Consider the following 16,647-nt stretch of genomic DNA (forward strand, 5'->3'; position numbering starts at 1 on the left):
AAATTACCTTCTGCATTGCACTCTGGCAGGCCATCAAACCCCAGGAGCAAGTTGCCTTCATCATCATACTGTCCATAGGTGCCTGGAGGACAGGTTGGTGCGGGTTTCTCGGTGGGTGGGTCAGTGGTGGTCGGCTCAGGAGTGGTGGTGGTGGTGGTGGTGGTTGTAGCAACAGTTGTTGTAGTGGTTGTGGTAGTTGTCGTGGTAGTTGTTGTTGGTATTGTTGTAGTAGTAGTTGAGGGAGTGGTTGTTTTCTTAATCATTTCAAGACCAATCAGAGGCTTTCCTCCAAGGCTTATTATTGGCTTATCTTGTGCACTCGCTACAGGTTTATTAAATCTGCTATGTCCAAACAAAGGCAGTCCATCAGGACTCACCACTGGAGCGCCCTTTTCATCTAAGAGAGAAGAGCAAAACCAAAAAATCTCACCATTAATATAAGCCACTTCAGGATTACAGCACTAAGCATTACTGTGTTTTATCACATTAGATGCCACAAAAACACTGGATACAGTGAATACAGCCTCCTGTAACTAAACTGACAGAGGAGGAAAGAGCCATGGCTAAGGAAGCTGGAAAACGGTTCAGAGGAACCTCAGAGAAACCACAGTGGTGTTCACATTTTTCAGCTGTTTGATAAACACTGCAGGGAGGTTTCATTGCAGAATCACAATGTGCAATGAAGGCATTTCATCTAAGTCACTCTCACAACTGTTGATGAAATGTATGATGAATCCATATTCTGCTCCTTAATGTCAAACATGTGCAAAGAAAAACTGGGATGAGCTGGCAAGATGCTGCCACTGCAGATAAACTTGTGTGCCAAATTCTGCGTACTGTAAATATTCATGGTAGCCAGCTTAACAATAGGCACTGAATTTGTATTTGAGAGATCTGTACAGATGGACTGACATGCAAACAGCAGTGTCTTCAGAGAACACAAACAGGGTTTCTTACTATTTGTGGTCATTTTTAGAAGAAAAAAATTAAATAAACACATCCATATGGCTGATACAGTGCTAGCAGTGGGGAATAATTATTTCTATATGTACAAAGCTATAAGTAATCATCAATCCTTATTCTATCATCAGCCTTTTTTCTGGCTCAGTTCTGCAGTCCTTTCTAATGCTGATACAAGTGATACTCCCCACATCCCACAATGTGCTTGAGGTACAAGCAACTCCAAATGGCTTGCATGGGACCTGGGGAATGCCTGAAGCATTCCACAGCTCAAAAATTTGTAAGTGTACAAAAATTGTAGAGCTTTTTTCTGTAAGAAGGAAGTTGTAACTTACCAACAATTGTACGTCCATCCCCTCCTAATTTCACTCGGAGAGGGTTGCCTTGGGAGTCTTGAAGGTATTTTCCTTCAGCATTTAACACTAGCCCTCGGTCAAGATCTACAATCTAAAAGCAATAGATGGACTCAAGTTTAGCTAACCCAAGAGAAGGTGAAATTATATTTCACAACAACAGGAATCCTGGGGAAATTCAGACAGTAAGTGTGATGTTCAGGAATAGCTACAACACAATTGAACTTTTAAAACTGACTAAGTGTATAGTAATCACTGAGATATCATTGCTGAAGAGAGCAGACTCCTAGGAACTGGGCTCCAGAGCTGCACAGCCAAATTCATATCACCTACTGTAGCTCTGTAAATGAGCAAATCCCTTGATTTTCTTGGGCTGTGTGACAGCTAAGGTGAATTCCTGTAATACTGATTTCACTACAATGAGCTGAGTCATTTTGAAGATGGGATTTAGAATTATGTCTAACTAAAAAAAACAAACCCTAAATATTAGACTAGTTACTTTATATTGAAACGGCAGTGAAAACAAAGTAGCTAAGATTTTAATTGGGGTAGGAGACTGAAGAAAAGCCTCTGTCACATAAAGCAAATATGTCTGAGAGCTTGGACTGAATTCCAGAGCTAAGTGCAAGTAAAATTCAGTCCTTGTTGCTATTTCAACCCCAAACAGCTGAACTGTATGCTGTTTTAACCTCAGGTAACAGACACTGAGTCAAAAACCAGCACAAGGGACAGAAACATCAATTCCAGGTTGGCAAGACAGACGTACATCTGGTGCTAAGGAAGACTGCAGCAGGAAAGACAGCAGATGATGAGATCAGTCTATGAAGCCCACCAGGCCCCAGACTTGGCATAGATCCTCTTTCTTTACAAGGTGTTCATCCTGCTTGCAGCAATGCCTTCCCCTCGAGAGCAGAGAAATGCCCCATGGCATTCCAAGGCCTTTTCTAGCCCACATTTTGGAGTCCATTTGAAGGACTTTGGGCAGGCTTTTCAAAATGCCTCCCTTGAATGTGACACACCTAATGCACCTTTCAATGTTTCTCTAATGAAAATGGTACCATTGAAGAGGCCATAAAATAAATGTCATTATGTGTCATGCCATGTGCAAGCAACTCTACTGCTGCCAGGGAGGCTGATCACAGACTCCAACTGCTCAGCACTTGGGAAAACATTCAGGAAGCACCAGGTCCTTCCTTTACTTTTATTGGTTAAAAACTCAATGTAAAGGATTTCAAAAGACAAGGTGTGGACATATATGCAGCTTGTGGGGCTGTCCTATAAATGGCATCTGAGCTCTTCTGCATATACCTCTGGAAACACGTCTGTAAGAGTGGCAAAAACTACGTAAGTGCATTTAAAGCATCGTGACAGTTATGGAGTCGCTTTTTGTTCAGAAGTCTTGCTCAGGAGCTTCTACCTGGAGCACGAGTCTAGGAGAAGCATTGCTGAACACATCTTTCACAGCACCTCTCCCAGGCAGTCTCCACTCTGCACAGCAGACAAGAGCCCACTGTGTCAAGAGTCTCTGAGTCACTGGGGAGCACAAATCTCACTGACTCTGACGATAGAATGCTTCTCTAAATTTTACAGGAGTAATGTTATTGTTTAAAATTCAACTCATCAGGCTTTAAATTTAAAATGTTAAAACCCAAAATTTGTCATTAGATTTCAGTGGAACAGTGAAAACTAAACCACTAAGTATAGCTTCACATTATAGCTGCATTGACTAAGGACACTGCTTGCCTGTCTTTTCTTAATAAAAATACAAGTAAAATAAAAGGCCAAAACATCTTGAATTTAAAGAGAAGGTCACCCTACCCACTTTGCTCCTTGAGGGCCATTGATTACTTTCTGTCCGCTTGGTTTTCCATTATTACCGGGGATTACTTTTCCATTTCCATTTTTCGTTGTAAGATTTGGTCTGCCATTATAACCTGAAACAGGGAAGAAAACACTATTCTGAAGAAAGCTGTGCAACCTACAAGCCATATTTTAAATTGCAAGTAAATACATTTTCTGGCTGATCTGAATATAAACAAGAACAGAAAGAGGCCTCACCATACTCCACAAACCAGGCACTCCATTTCTTCTTGGAGCAACTGCTGTGACACTGTCAGATTTTTGCAGCTGATACAAGAATTTGAAATTGCTTTTTCTGAAGAGGTTAAACACTCATTATTCATCTCTGTCATTTGTTTATTTGGTCTCTCTATTCCCTCTATTTATTTTTTTTTAAGAAAGCAGGGCAACATTTCTTCATGGCACTACAGTCATTAAAATGTTTGTCATCTTTGTAAGCATTTCAGAAATGGGATGGAGGAAGAAACCATTATTAAACACAACCCTTGTGCAATCCTATCCTTATACAAAGCTGTAGTGACAAACTGAAAAGAAAGAGCATGGGAGTTTTCTCTACACCTATTTTTTTTGACCTGGAAAAGGAAGGAATCTCCTTCTCTAGCTGAAAAACCACTGCTAAACAGAAGCACACTCAGGTTGCAAGCGGACAAGCAGTAGCACTGAGTTGTAGGCCCCCCAGCTCTGAAAGGGCAGCAATTTTCATCTTATCTCAGAGACATGCTTTCATAAAAATACAATGGGAAAAAAAATATAGACTGGAAAAAAAATTAACTGAATACTTGTGAGCTATAACTTTACAATTGCATTGCTAGTAGTAACCTTAAATAACCTCCATATAGAAATCTGTTATTTTTTTCACACCATACATCTCATCCCCCATGGTATTATTCAAGGTCTACTCCCATCATAAAGCTCTTTAATCTGGTGAACCTCTACACAACACAGAGTCTGACTAAAGTATATCAGATGCAACAGCCCAGCTGCACAGTCCTCATTGTGTAACAGTGAGGCCATTTCAAACAAAACATTACTATCTACAGATAACACAGAAGGTATTTACTAAAACACCCAGGTCACTAAATAATATTTTGAATGTCCATGCATTGGAGGGAGAAAAGGTATTTCTACCTAGCCAAGTCACTGAGGCTGTCGGGGATTTTCCATAGGTGACATGAGGAATCAATACCTTGATGTGTAGTGGACCCTCTAGTCTACTACCCAGGTCCACAGATATTCTGTCAAAAAGCAAGTCTCTAACTTCTGGGGTAAATCACAGCCATAAAGGTATTAGATGGCCTGGCTGTGATGGGTGCAGTCCTCAACAGGTATGGGCAACCCCGAGCTGTCACTTAGAAAAAAGAGGAAAGTGGCTTAAAAACTCATCAAAGAAAACATGGAATGCCAGGGCATCATGAAGAAACGCCTCACTAGGCATGGGCAACTTTGGAACCTACAAAGGCCTTTTTGCAATGCACGATGAAGAGCTACATACCTGAGAGGTTGTCATATTCTGAGTACAAATGGGCTTTCAATGAGCATTTGGTGAAATCATTTCTTGATAAGGAACTTTTCCAATTTAGCAACTAACTCTGTCACCCTCTCTATGGATCACGGGATCCCATGCAGATCAGACTACAGGAGAAAGGGCTTGGGACACCACGTTACACCAAACATGCAATGTCCTCAAGGACTAGGCTTCCCAGAAACCACCAAAATAAAAAGCAACATGTTATACTAAGTAACTGAACCTGCATCCTGCTGGAGGACTTTTCATCTAACTGCTGATCTTGGGAAGAACACAATTAATGACATTAGTACAATAAAGGCAGGATACCTGATCTATAAGGAGGTCTAACAAATTGCCGCTGAGAAGGGCTTCCTAGCCTGGAGTTCAGTAGTCGCTGACGAGGAGATGAAGTGGAAGAAACTGCTGGAGAAATGGTGTGCGTGGTGGTAGATGCAGAAGAACGTGGCCAGACAAAGTTTGGTTTAGATGGCGTATGTTTGTTTGAGGACTGAGTAATCTGTGATGCTACGTCAGAGTTTCTTGGTGATTCTGGAGAAGACAATTTTAATATAGAAGGTTTTCCCATCTCTTCTTCTTCAGAACTTACTTTGTGAAGTAGAAGAGTGTCCATAGATTTTCTTTTATTGTTAGCAGTGTCTTCATATACGTTTTTGCTACCTCTAGAAACAGAAGGGGACCGTTTTGCTGCCAAAGATGTGGGTTTCTCTTCCATTTCTTTCTGGTCATATTCACTGTAATAATCATCTTCTTCATTAGAAACTGACTGATGAGATTTAGATGAAGAGGGGGAAGGAACTTTTTGAGGAAGTTCAGTGTTAGACAGTTTTGAGGGTAACAGGCCGTATTTTTTCTCTGTTTGGGACGCTGTTCTTGTGGCAGCTCCTGAGCGAGCAGGTAGCGAAGGACGAGCTTGTCTCAAAGTGGGTGACAACCTTTGATTATAGTGGTTGCCTTTTGCTGTATCACTGGCAGAACTGGAGTCTGGCACAGTATGTTTTGGTTTGTTGGAATGTACCTGAGAACCTGGATGCTGCTGCTTTGATTGAGATGAACTTGAGCTTCCCTGAGAGAAAGATGCAGATAATCCCCTAGAAGAGGACACTTCTTTAAGAAACACAGAGCGCCTGCTTGCTCTGTCACTGCCCTCTGTTCCATCCTCATCATCATCTTCCTGTAACTCTTCATTACTTTGGGATGAGACGTGAGATGGGAGGCGCCGGCCCCTTGAATGCAGTATGGAAGGACTGGTTTGTGCTCTCTGTGGAGGCTCTGAGTGGGAGGTCTTCTCCACTGGAAGATGAGAAGATAATGTCTTTCTAGGCAAAAATTCTCTTGGTTTTGAGCGAGCAAGTGTTTCTTTTACCTCACGATTGCCCTGCTCTTCAGGTTTGTATTTGGAAAGAGAAGACTGCAAAAGAGAATGCTTTTCTGGAGCAGCTGTTTGACTTTGTTGTTCTGAGTCAGAGTGAGGTGATTTTTCACCATGTGTGTCTCTGGGGTGAGAACTGGAATCGACCTGAGGATTTCTTCTCTTGGAATAGATTGCTGAAGAAGACTGCCTGGAAGAGGGCAAAGAAGGAAATAAGGGGTTTTCATCTTGTGAGTCTTCCCTATAATTCTTATCAACATCCTTTCCCTTGGATTTGGCATTGGTGGAGGAGCGAGAGTGAGGTGAAGTGTAACCAGGAACAGCAGACCTTGATGAGACTGCCACCGCAGCTGATTTTGAATCCTTCCATGCGTGGGAACTGGAGCCTGAGGATAGCCTTGTTTGCTGTGACCTAGAACTGGGCTGTCTTGCTCTGTCCTCTGCTTCTTCACTGTCGAACTCATTATGGGTGTCATGAGCATGGGAATCTGCTGATTTGGAAGCAGCTTGACGCGAATGACCTAGAGAGCCTGACCTACTGCGATGGCCCAAGACGCCCTCGTGAGAGACAGCAGACTGCCGATTTGACGGCAAGGCCTGGTGACCAGGCTCTGAAGTTTTAGAAGACACTTTCACCAGCATGGGGTCAGGCTTCTCTTCCACATTACTCGCAAGGCCATTATTTCTGGAAGGCAGAGGATGGGAAGAGGTCTTAGAAGGCACATTGTTGTTGCTTTGCCTCAATTGCTTTGTTTCATTATCTGTGTATCTGGGAACGGACGAGGTAGAAGACTGTTGTGCTGATGATGGTAACAGTGCTGGTGGCTCACGTTTCTCTGTGCTCGTCTGGCTTGACATCTCAGATGTGTGGGTTCGAACAGATGTCCTCCCTGAGGCAAGGACAGGATGGACTGGCCGACTAGGGGACAAGGGTTTAACATTCCTCCTCTGGTCCTGGGCTTTTGGCGGTGACGCTGTAGCTTCCTGGGAGGAATCGCTATCATCTGTCACCTCAGTGGATTGGAGGTCAGGTTCCAGCTCTCCTGTCCTTCTAGAATGTAACTGGGATTTACTTAGGACCCCTCGAGTCAAGATTTTATTCTTATATTCAGAAAGAAGATTTTTTTTATCACTAACAGCAGGTGAATGAACAGACAGCTGCTTAGAAGAAGGTGACAGCTGGGCTTTTGAAGAAACAGAAGAACTTTGAGGAGGAGATAAGCCAGCATTCCCAGTCTTTTTAGCCTCTGAATTATCTTGAATATTTGTCTTTTGCTGAGCGACTGAATCCTCCTGAGCAGCTAGGGGTAAAAAGAAAAGTGTTTCTTTACAACAATAGAAGATTCACAAAAACTGACCAAAAGCAGAAACCACCCAGGTAGCAATAACACAACAACTTATGAGAATACGAGACAATAATTATTTCTGTATTAACCAGGCTGTGGAGTCCATCCAAGATAAGTTTTGGGTTGTAGGAAGGTATCTATGTGGAATTACTGTTGCTTGGATAAAACTTAGACCAATTAATATCAAATATATAAAATCAGGGACTGCAACACCCTTTCAAGGGAACCAAATCTTCAGCAAAATTTAGTCATGTTGGTGGTATGGTGCTGTACTATCCCATGTAAGGCTGTGTCCCACCTTTTTAGCTAACCCAGCAAATATTCTGACCCAACAAGAGTAACTTTTCGGCAAGAGCCAAACACAAGGAGTAGTATCCAAGTAAGACACTAAGTGACGTTCGAGAGTGAGAGCTATCAGGAACAGAGAAGCCAAAGACCCAAAGCATTAAATTTTTTGGCCTCTGGATAACAAGAGCACATAATGTTGTCATAGATTATGGCATGCATTTATTTAAGAGGCTAAAATGTCCATAAAAATGTCCTTTTGTATGCTGCAGAGTAGCAAAGACTTATTTGGACAATATAATGATGAAAAGAGCAAGCAGAAACAATATTAAGGAAGTGAAATCCCATGGGTCACACAGAGTGCAGAGGAGTTGAGTCAGTAAGAATTAACACAGCTGGGACCAAGGCAGGAGTGAGTGAACTACAGCATTGGTTCATGGCTTGGTGCTCACCTGCTGGGATGGCGACACTGAAGGCTTTTGACTGAGGACCCGGTCCCCTCCTGTTTGCTGCACGAATTTTGAAAATATAGCGCTCCCCGGCCTGCAGACCGTCTATTATGGCTGATGTTGTAGCTCCAGAGTAGGTGATGGACTTTGCTCCAAATGGCTTGAGAGCCGGGGCGTATGAAAGAATGTATTCTGAAATGATTTGGCAGACGGTTGGAAGGAGGAAACTGAAAACAGTCCTGTTTCCAGCGGACAGACTGTATGGGTAGGATGAATTAGAACGTGCATTACTAAAATTAATACACTAGCAATGCACGCCGAGTCAACAGCTGGAGTATAAAGACATGAGAGAGAGATACATGTATATATGTAGGTTAAGTTGAATATCTGTTCTTATTTAGAAGAGATACTTCTACCAGAAAATATCAGCACTGGAGATTTGCCAAATGGTAGCAACATCACGTCTGTCCAACAAAATCAAAATATGACACACTGTGCTTAACCAGAGCTACGGCCAAACACCACAGCAGACAGAGCAAAGCAAGGTCTGGTCACCACTTTGAAGCTCACCCTGCTCTCACCTTTTAGTTTAGAATTACTGTGATACCTGTGCTCTGCCTTAGCTTTCTGCATTGAGAGAAATTTTACCTCTATAAGAACAATTCTGAGCACAAAGAGAAATCTTCCCATTATACTCCCAAGGAGTGCAGGTGAGATCTCAGACACGTGCAAGCTGTATTCTTTTCAAATCCTCTGTAAGAGGCACAGGTATCAGACAAGACCAGGGTTTTGACAATAAATTTTATGGGCTTCCATCTTTCTCTACACAAAACCCCACAATAATACCTGAGGAGCCACAGTGCCACAATGAGAAAACCCTAAAACATAATGGCATTGATTTTTTTCTTGAAAGTGAGCCCATATTCTAAGAAATAAGCCATGCAAAGTTCATCAAAATCAAGGAAAAAATCATCAATATTTTATATGCAAATGCATTTAATGCTTCATTGAAAAACAAATCAAGGTATCAGAAGGAATGAATCTTTTTTGTTTGAATCTTTTCTCTTTTCCTTTTTTTTTAGACAGGAGTTGCTTTCATGGCAGAGACACTAGTGCAGCTTCTGATAACTATCAAATGGCTACTGGAGAACATTTTCCCCCATTATTTTTATACATGGTATAAATACATAAAAGGACAGGGTGAAAAACGAAAGGATCAAAAGACAAAAATTCCTGATTACCACAAGCTATCAAAATGACCACAAAATGCTAATTCAGTGATTTTAGTTAGCCAGTAAAAATATCTTGTCATTTATTTAGTTTAAAAATAAGACCTCTCCTGTAACACTTCACACTCAAACAATGATATATTAGATGTGTATAAGCATTCAGCCCTTGAATATTAGGTATCTTTAAAATGATTGTCTTGGATGAATCATCTAATAACAATGCAGACAAAACAGCACAAAGTGCTACAGATTGGTCAAAATTAGGAGCAGACTTGAAATATAAGATAATGTCCTTGCATGACCCTTCTTACAGAAATAATGATTCTTGGACACAACTGCAGCTCCATTGAAGCAATTGGCATGGCTTCCACTGACTTCAAAAAAAGAAGAAATTCCACCACTGCCCTGAAGATTACATAAAGTAGGTCTTCCAGACACGGTGTACCTCCCTCCAGGCCAACAATTTTTCAAGTCCTGAGATGCTGTAGTGGTGATAAGGGACCTCCAAAAACTTGTGTAATTTGAGAACACAATCCTGTTAACCACTGAAGAACAAGAGGATAAAAAAAAAGCCTCGCTTTCAGAGGGAAACAGGAAAAAAAATCCCAGAAAGAGCTTTTACTTTTTCTTTAATTCTATGTAAAACTTAGCCAACTGGTAAATTATGTTTATGACTGTGTACAATAACACTATAGTACACAAGATTTATGCATGATGTCTGCTGAAATCAGATTTGTGCTTGCTTCTTAAGCTGAGGATTTCCTTCCATGACAAACTAGAAATAAAACACAACACAAACCCACTCACTTTCTTGGCAATTACCCAACATTTTTTCCTCTTCAACTAATTCTTAAAAATCTTTCTGGAAACTTCCTTCTCAAGCCTCATTTTTGACCTACCTATTAATGGAAGAAGAGATAAAGTGTGCATGCATGATACCCCAGGAACCTCTGTGATATCCCAGGAAGACAGTGATGGTGGCTTCTTGGTGGCACTGTGGAGACACTGGGCTGGAAATGTGAAAATCTTGCTTGGGTTTAATCAAGTGAACGAATCCTGGCACAGCCAAGCTTCCAGCTTACTGCAGGGCAGCAGCTGCCTTTGAGACCACCAGCTCCTTGAGGGAGTTAGAAACCAACAGTAAGGACTCACCTTTGACTTTTCCTTCACTCTCTGGAAGAGCATCCCAGGATGCTGCTACAGAGGTTGGTTTCCCCTTTAATGGCCAAACATCCAAATTTTCAGGTGCACTGGCAGGAGCTGGGAAGCAGCCATACGCAAAAGCAGCAAGTCAGAACAACAGCCTACACCTTTTGCTCCATAGCAGAGATTCCTATACAGCTACTTCCAAGATAAACATGAAGAGTACACATGGCTCAGGTCCATGCTTGTTTCTGTCACATCTCTCTCTCAGACTGTCATAGTGAAATTTTATTCCATATTTTTAAGAACAGGAGGTCTGCACAAGACTGCTATTGTGGCTTAGCTGGAATGACACAGTAATTTGGTTGTTATGGACCATTTCCCTGTACCAAAGGGGCTTGACAGCTTCTCCACGGAGGAGGGAGGATTTAAATATGCTCTCCACAGAAAGGAATGGAAGCCAGGTTACTCTTCTCAAAGGAAGGGGCACATCTAGCTGTAGGGGTCCAAGGACCCATCCCACAAAAACACCTAAGCCACCTCCCCTTGCTTTCCTTGTACCACATGAGCAGTTGGGTGTGCTCCCCTGGTGTGCTTCACCACCACAGGGATGCAGGCAGCAGCACCGAGGCCTTTCCCATACTCTCAACCCTCTGCTGCCCCAATCAATCACTTGGCTCGTTCTGGCCTTAAGTCAGCCCTATTCCACAGCTCAAACCCTACAACTTTGTGTTACCCCAATGACCCTTTGAATGCATACCTGCCTCTGGGGTCCGCTGGTAAACAGACACGCTCCATTTTCCTTCCTTTTCTCCCTCCAAGATTTGGATGGCAAACTCGTACATAGTGTCTGGCACTAGGTTCTCCACCAGTGCCCGCCGGTTGGACACCTGCTTGTAATCCCACCTTGCCGATTCCCCCTTTTCCCGATAGCGAACATTATACTGCCTGGCATCAGAAACACAGGAAAATAAAAGTTCACATGTGAAAGCTTAACATTAGCAGAACCAGAGTGGGACAGGGATGCTTTGCCCTCAAGTAGCCTTGTGGGGTTTAGGGAGGAACCTATTGAAATGCAAACAACAAATACCAACAACAAAACCCACTGTATTTTTTCCTTCCTCTAATGGAGTATGATTGTTTTCATCCCAAAGGATGGACCGCTCTTTCAAGACTCAAAACACCCTCTTCCCTGGGGGAAAGCTGCAGGATTTTGTGAACTGAGGCTGGCATCCTTGGGGGTTCCACACCACCATCTCACTGCCTCGTGGCCACGAGCATGGCTGGATTGCTGGGAGGCCCTTGCTCCCACAACAGCACCAGTGGCTCAGTTCCCACCTGTCTGCCTAGATAACTGCTTCCACAAAGAAATAGAGAACATCTAAAATTGCAAGCTTTCCTGCTCTGACTCTCAGGGTATTTCAGCGCCAGTTTGCACAGCTCTTCAGTGTTCCCAGGCTGAGCAACACAACCCAGTACTTTCAGATCTTTGGCAGTTTCCAGCCTATTTCCTTGTTTTTTTTGGTCTCCAACTGCTGCAGCATGCTGCCACAAGCCAAGTTCTCACTCACAGGAGCCCCAGCCTGTTCAGCCTCAGCTGCATGGAGCTTCTAGGAGGTCAGAGGATGCAGGGTGTAATGATGGGTGTCTTTCCCACTGCAGTGATGGTTCCTCCACCCACAGTATGGTCATCTCAAAACTTAGTCTGTTTTGACAACTCAACTCAACACCTCACCTCTGTGGGCTCTGCCTTGTTCCCCACTCCTTCTTTCCCCATGTATCTTTGGGGATTTGCTGGCTGTGGTGGTATACCAACACTGGAAAAGCCAAATACCCGAGCTGGTGCTGGCATCATTTCGGAAGAGATGTAAACCCCTGTAGTACAACACTCATACAGATCTCTAAATGCTAAGGAGCAGGGCGCTAGGAGGCAAGCTAAATTATTCTCATGATCAACAGCAATTGAATAAATGCAAAAGCATTCAGTAGAGCATTAGCAGCAGTTCCCCTCCAACACCCATTTAAATAAACCCAGGGCTAAGTACCTATTTGCTGCAACCTTCCTCTTTTCATACAGTGGGTCTGTCCAAGTAACAAGCACAGACTGAGAGGACATAACTCGAACAGTTATGTCTTGTGCCACCTCCACCTCCTCCTCCTCTGAAATGGCAAAACAGAACAGTGTATCACTAACAACATTGGAGTTTTCATAAAAAACAGCAAATATCTTCAACTGACACTATAAAATTCACACATCACAGTTGATTTACAAATACAGGTGGGAGTGGAAAACAAATTACATTGATTACTGATGGTATTTCATGGAAAGATAATTCCTTCTGTTAGCTGTGTGCCTGCAAGACCACAATACTAATACATTCTCCAGTCCTTCAAAATTCTACTAACCCCCAAACTGTTACTCGCAGCAAATGTTATATTAACATACTAATATTCATCATCTCTGGAGAATGTGCTGCTAGAGGTACCTGGAGAGCAGAATTTTTGTCTCAAAGAAAATTCTGATATTTTAAAATCAGGTTTCATTTTGAAGGGCAATAAAACCTTCTTCAAAAAATTTTTACAAGGGAAAATTAGTATATATTTTATGTTTTTGAGTGCTTCAAACAGGTTGTTTGAATTCAGCCTTAATTTTTTTATGATATACAAGAATAAAAGAAAAGAAAAAATCATTGAAGTGAGCTGTTTTGACATATCAGAGTACCTTCTGAAAATAATTTACAAAATTTTAAAATTAAGTGAAACTAATTTGATATTTTGAATTTTTATAAGGTTCCCTTTTCTATCTGTCAATCAGAATTGTTTTAGTCTAGTCTATCTACTAGCCAATGAAAGATTTATTGCTTTTCCTTATTAGTATTATAGTAACTATTTCCAAGTCTCCCAAAGGCACAGAATGTACAAGGCATGACCTTCCAGACAGAGTTTTATAGACAAGTAACATTGGAAAAAATATTGATGTCTCAGGAAAGGAAAGGAGCCAGTAAACTCTGGAGGATGATCTCATTCTCTAGGGATCTTACTCATATATGACTGACATTCAGGGAGAGATTTCCCTTCTCTTCAGCAAGTGTCACATTAGCCCAAAACCCAGCACTGCCTGCAAAGATGACAGTAGATGTGAAAGAAACGTACCTGTGACTTTTCTTTTAGTTAAAGATGACCTATAGACAGGTTGGCTCCGTCCTTGTGAGCTCCTTGATGGCAGTGAAACCACGTGAACTGATTCAGAGGCTGTGCATGCAGGGAAAAACAGAAGGTTTCCTGTAACCTTTTTCATTTAAAAGAAGGAATGGATTTCAGAGTGGTCCCACCACGTGCAGGCAGAATCTGAGCTATGGCTCTTCTCTCCACCCTTTCCCTCTGCTGTTAATATGACAAACTTGCACATGGTATCTCTTTGAAACAGCATCAAGTTCTCCTACAATTTCTCTGTGTAATGCCCTCCCTCTGCTAAGATACAGAACACAATTATAACAAGTATTTTAATTTATAGGAAGAAGGGTTTTTGATAGCTAGGACAGCATGTGACATGTGCACACCTAGCAGCCACAGGGGACTACAGAAGTGTGCTAGCTCAGCCAGGTGCTATCAGGAAAATTTGACTCACCTAGTTTTCTTGCTTCCTGGTTTTGTCGCTCTTGTGGCATCGGGGCATAGCTCATCCTTCGGTTGCTTTCTCCATATCCACGGGGATAACCTTGGGATCTGCTGCGTGGGCCTCTGAATCCTGCTCCATAAGGCGGTTTCCACCGAAAAGGTAACTTGCCATCTGGAGACTGGGCTCGCACTCTCAGAGGTCTGCTTGGCATGTCTTATGCCAAAGACACACAAAATAAACAAACACACACACAAACCCCAAGACAGTTACTATGAAGCACATGACACGCACATCAGTCCACATACGTCTGTTGCAAGCACATCTGTAAAGATCAGAATAAAGGGCATAATTTTATAGCTTTTTTTTCTTTCCTGTAAAACCAAATTGGAGTAACAACAAGCTTTCCAAGCAGGATGTACAATACTCAATAAGTGTCTTTTCCCAGGCCCTTCAGACAGACTGGTGCAAGACCTTGAAAGTGAAAACATATCTTAATACAAGGACTCCTGCCAGAAACTGGAGATGTCTTGTAGCTTTCCTTTTCTTTTCCTTCTTTAAACCCCCTTTCCCTAGTTCAGGCACACCGGTACATTACTTTTGGGGAAGAGCTAAAGTTAAGTGTAAAATGAAGCACAGAACAGTTTTACTCTGTAAAACAGGTTCTTTTCTCCTAAACCCATGGAGAAATGGGTTTCCCCAATGGTTCTGCTCCCAGACAGACTCATACCTAAAATGTCTGCTCTGCCTCAACTCCTGACTTCCCAAACTCCCATTATATGATCCCTTGAGCACTGTAAAAGGTACCTAATGCAAGTTGGGTATTTTTTATCATTTGCTGACAAGTTAGCAGCGTTTTTATAAGAAGTAACACTGATGCAAATCTTGAAAGATCTTTCAGTGAAAAAAAAATCCCTAGTATCCAATCTAAACCTCTTGGGCAACTTGAGACCATTTCCTTTTGTTCTGTCACCTGAAAGATGGGAGAAGAGACTGACTCCCACCATGCTACAAACTTCTTTCAAGCAGTTGCAGAGATTAACAAGGTTAATGAGACCTTTTCTCCAGGCTGACAACAACTCCTGTTCCCACAACGTTCCTTTCTAAGACCTGCGCTCCAGATCCTTCCCAGCCTTGTTGCCTTTCTCTGGACTTCCTCTAGCACTTCAATATCTTTCTTGTAGTGAGGGGCCCAAAACTGGAAGTATCACCAGTCCAAGTACAGGGGTGTGATCCCTTTCCTGGTCCTGCTGGCCACACAATTTCTCATACATTTTCCTCATGTCCAACCCAAGCCTCCCAAACAGCTACCTGCAGCTTCTGCACAGTGTTACAGTAGTACATGTGCCTTGCTCCCACCAAAAAGTGACTTTCTTGCAGCCTCCCATCCAGGAGCAGCTGGCTGCTGAGAGATGTTTCCCTGTCCTCCTGTTTGTCAGACTTGGCCAGCCCCACTCCCTTAGGCTCTCACTGGAGCCCATGTGCCACTGGTAGCCTCTACATGCCCAGATCTCAACATTTCTCCTGAGTGTCCCAGCCCTGGCTGAGGGGAGTAACATCTCCCCTCAACCAGCCACGCTCTCCCAGGTGCCTGCAGTTTTCTAGGCTGCAGTGCAAGCACACTGTGCTGGATTTCTCTCAGCAGCCCTGTATGTTCTGGGAAGAACACTGCAGCCCAACAGCTCTGCTTCCCCAGTCAAAGCTGCAGCTTTCATCTGCAATTAAAATAGAGAGTTGCAAGGGATGAAGGATACAAAAGGAACCAGCTCAGCCAGAGAGCCATATGGAAAGTATTCAACCTAAAACAAATGTGGTTTTAGGCAATGAGAATTGTATTGACCCTAAGGCTGAATGCAGGGATCAGCTGAGATTTTAAAACCAGGGCTTTCCAAGGCTTTAATTTCCTCATGGTAGCACCACACTCTACTACCCATTGTTCCCATTTCACTAGTTAGTTCCAGTTTCTATTTATCATTCCTCATCACAGTTTGACCGGCAGGAATCTGAAGGCACCCAAGATGGAGTTATCACCAATGCTTAAGATGGAGTTACCAGCAATGGTTAAAATGGCATTGCTGGTAACTGCTGATCCATCAAAGCCTGTGCCAGGCTTTACAAGAAAGGGACTTCTCATTAAAAATGAAGAGCAGGAGCTTACCACAGCCCAGGAGCCATCAGTCTGGTCTGGGATAAGGCTGAAGGCCCTGACCTCAGCCACACAGAGGAAGATAAAGCTGGGTTCACACCTCCCCAAAGAAGTATCTACCAAGTTGCTGTCCCACCAGGTTTAACCATGTCAAAGGGTGGGCACTTCCCAATCAGAAGGACATTTCATGTTCCTTAAGACCCCAAGAGACTGTCTTCTGCAGTCACAGCCCCTGTACCTCAGTATCCCCTTGTCCTGGTCTCCTGCTCTCATTTTGGCTCTGGGAAAAAAAATCTGAATTCCACAGAGAGGATAGCCCTAGGACTGTAGACAGTGATCAACAAGAAAAACTCATTGTATCCT

The 16,647-nt window shown here is 42.8% G+C and overlaps 1 protein-coding gene across 2 annotated transcripts in view; it reads right to left on the bottom strand.

Annotated features, from left to right (window-relative positions):
- Window positions 1-16,647, bottom strand: part of FNDC1 (fibronectin type III domain containing 1) — an 80,925-nt gene that overhangs the window by 22,430 nt on the left and 41,848 nt on the right. For both annotated transcript variants that reach the window (XM_086877191.1, XM_086877190.1), the window contains exons 2-11: window positions 14,151-14,354; window positions 13,676-13,774; window positions 12,568-12,682; window positions 11,283-11,470; window positions 10,532-10,639; window positions 8,154-8,342; window positions 5,008-7,371; window positions 3,132-3,247; window positions 1,296-1,407; window positions 8-397 (exon numbers count right to left, since the gene is read on the bottom strand). In XM_086877191.1, coding sequence (XP_086733317.1) covers window positions 8-397; window positions 1,296-1,407; window positions 3,132-3,247; window positions 5,008-7,371; window positions 8,154-8,342; window positions 10,532-10,639; window positions 11,283-11,470; window positions 12,568-12,682; window positions 13,676-13,774; window positions 14,151-14,352 — 3,883 coding nt within the window. In that variant the 5' untranslated portion in view covers window positions 14,353-14,354. The remainder of the gene's footprint in view (window positions 1-7; window positions 398-1,295; window positions 1,408-3,131; window positions 3,248-5,007; window positions 7,372-8,153; window positions 8,343-10,531; window positions 10,640-11,282; window positions 11,471-12,567; window positions 12,683-13,675; window positions 13,775-14,150; window positions 14,355-16,647) is intronic.

This window comes from Cyanistes caeruleus, chromosome 2, assembly GCF_971803275.1.
Source record: "Cyanistes caeruleus chromosome 2, bCyaCae1.hap1.1, whole genome shotgun sequence".
Lineage (NCBI taxonomy): Eukaryota > Metazoa > Chordata > Aves > Passeriformes > Paridae > Cyanistes > Cyanistes caeruleus.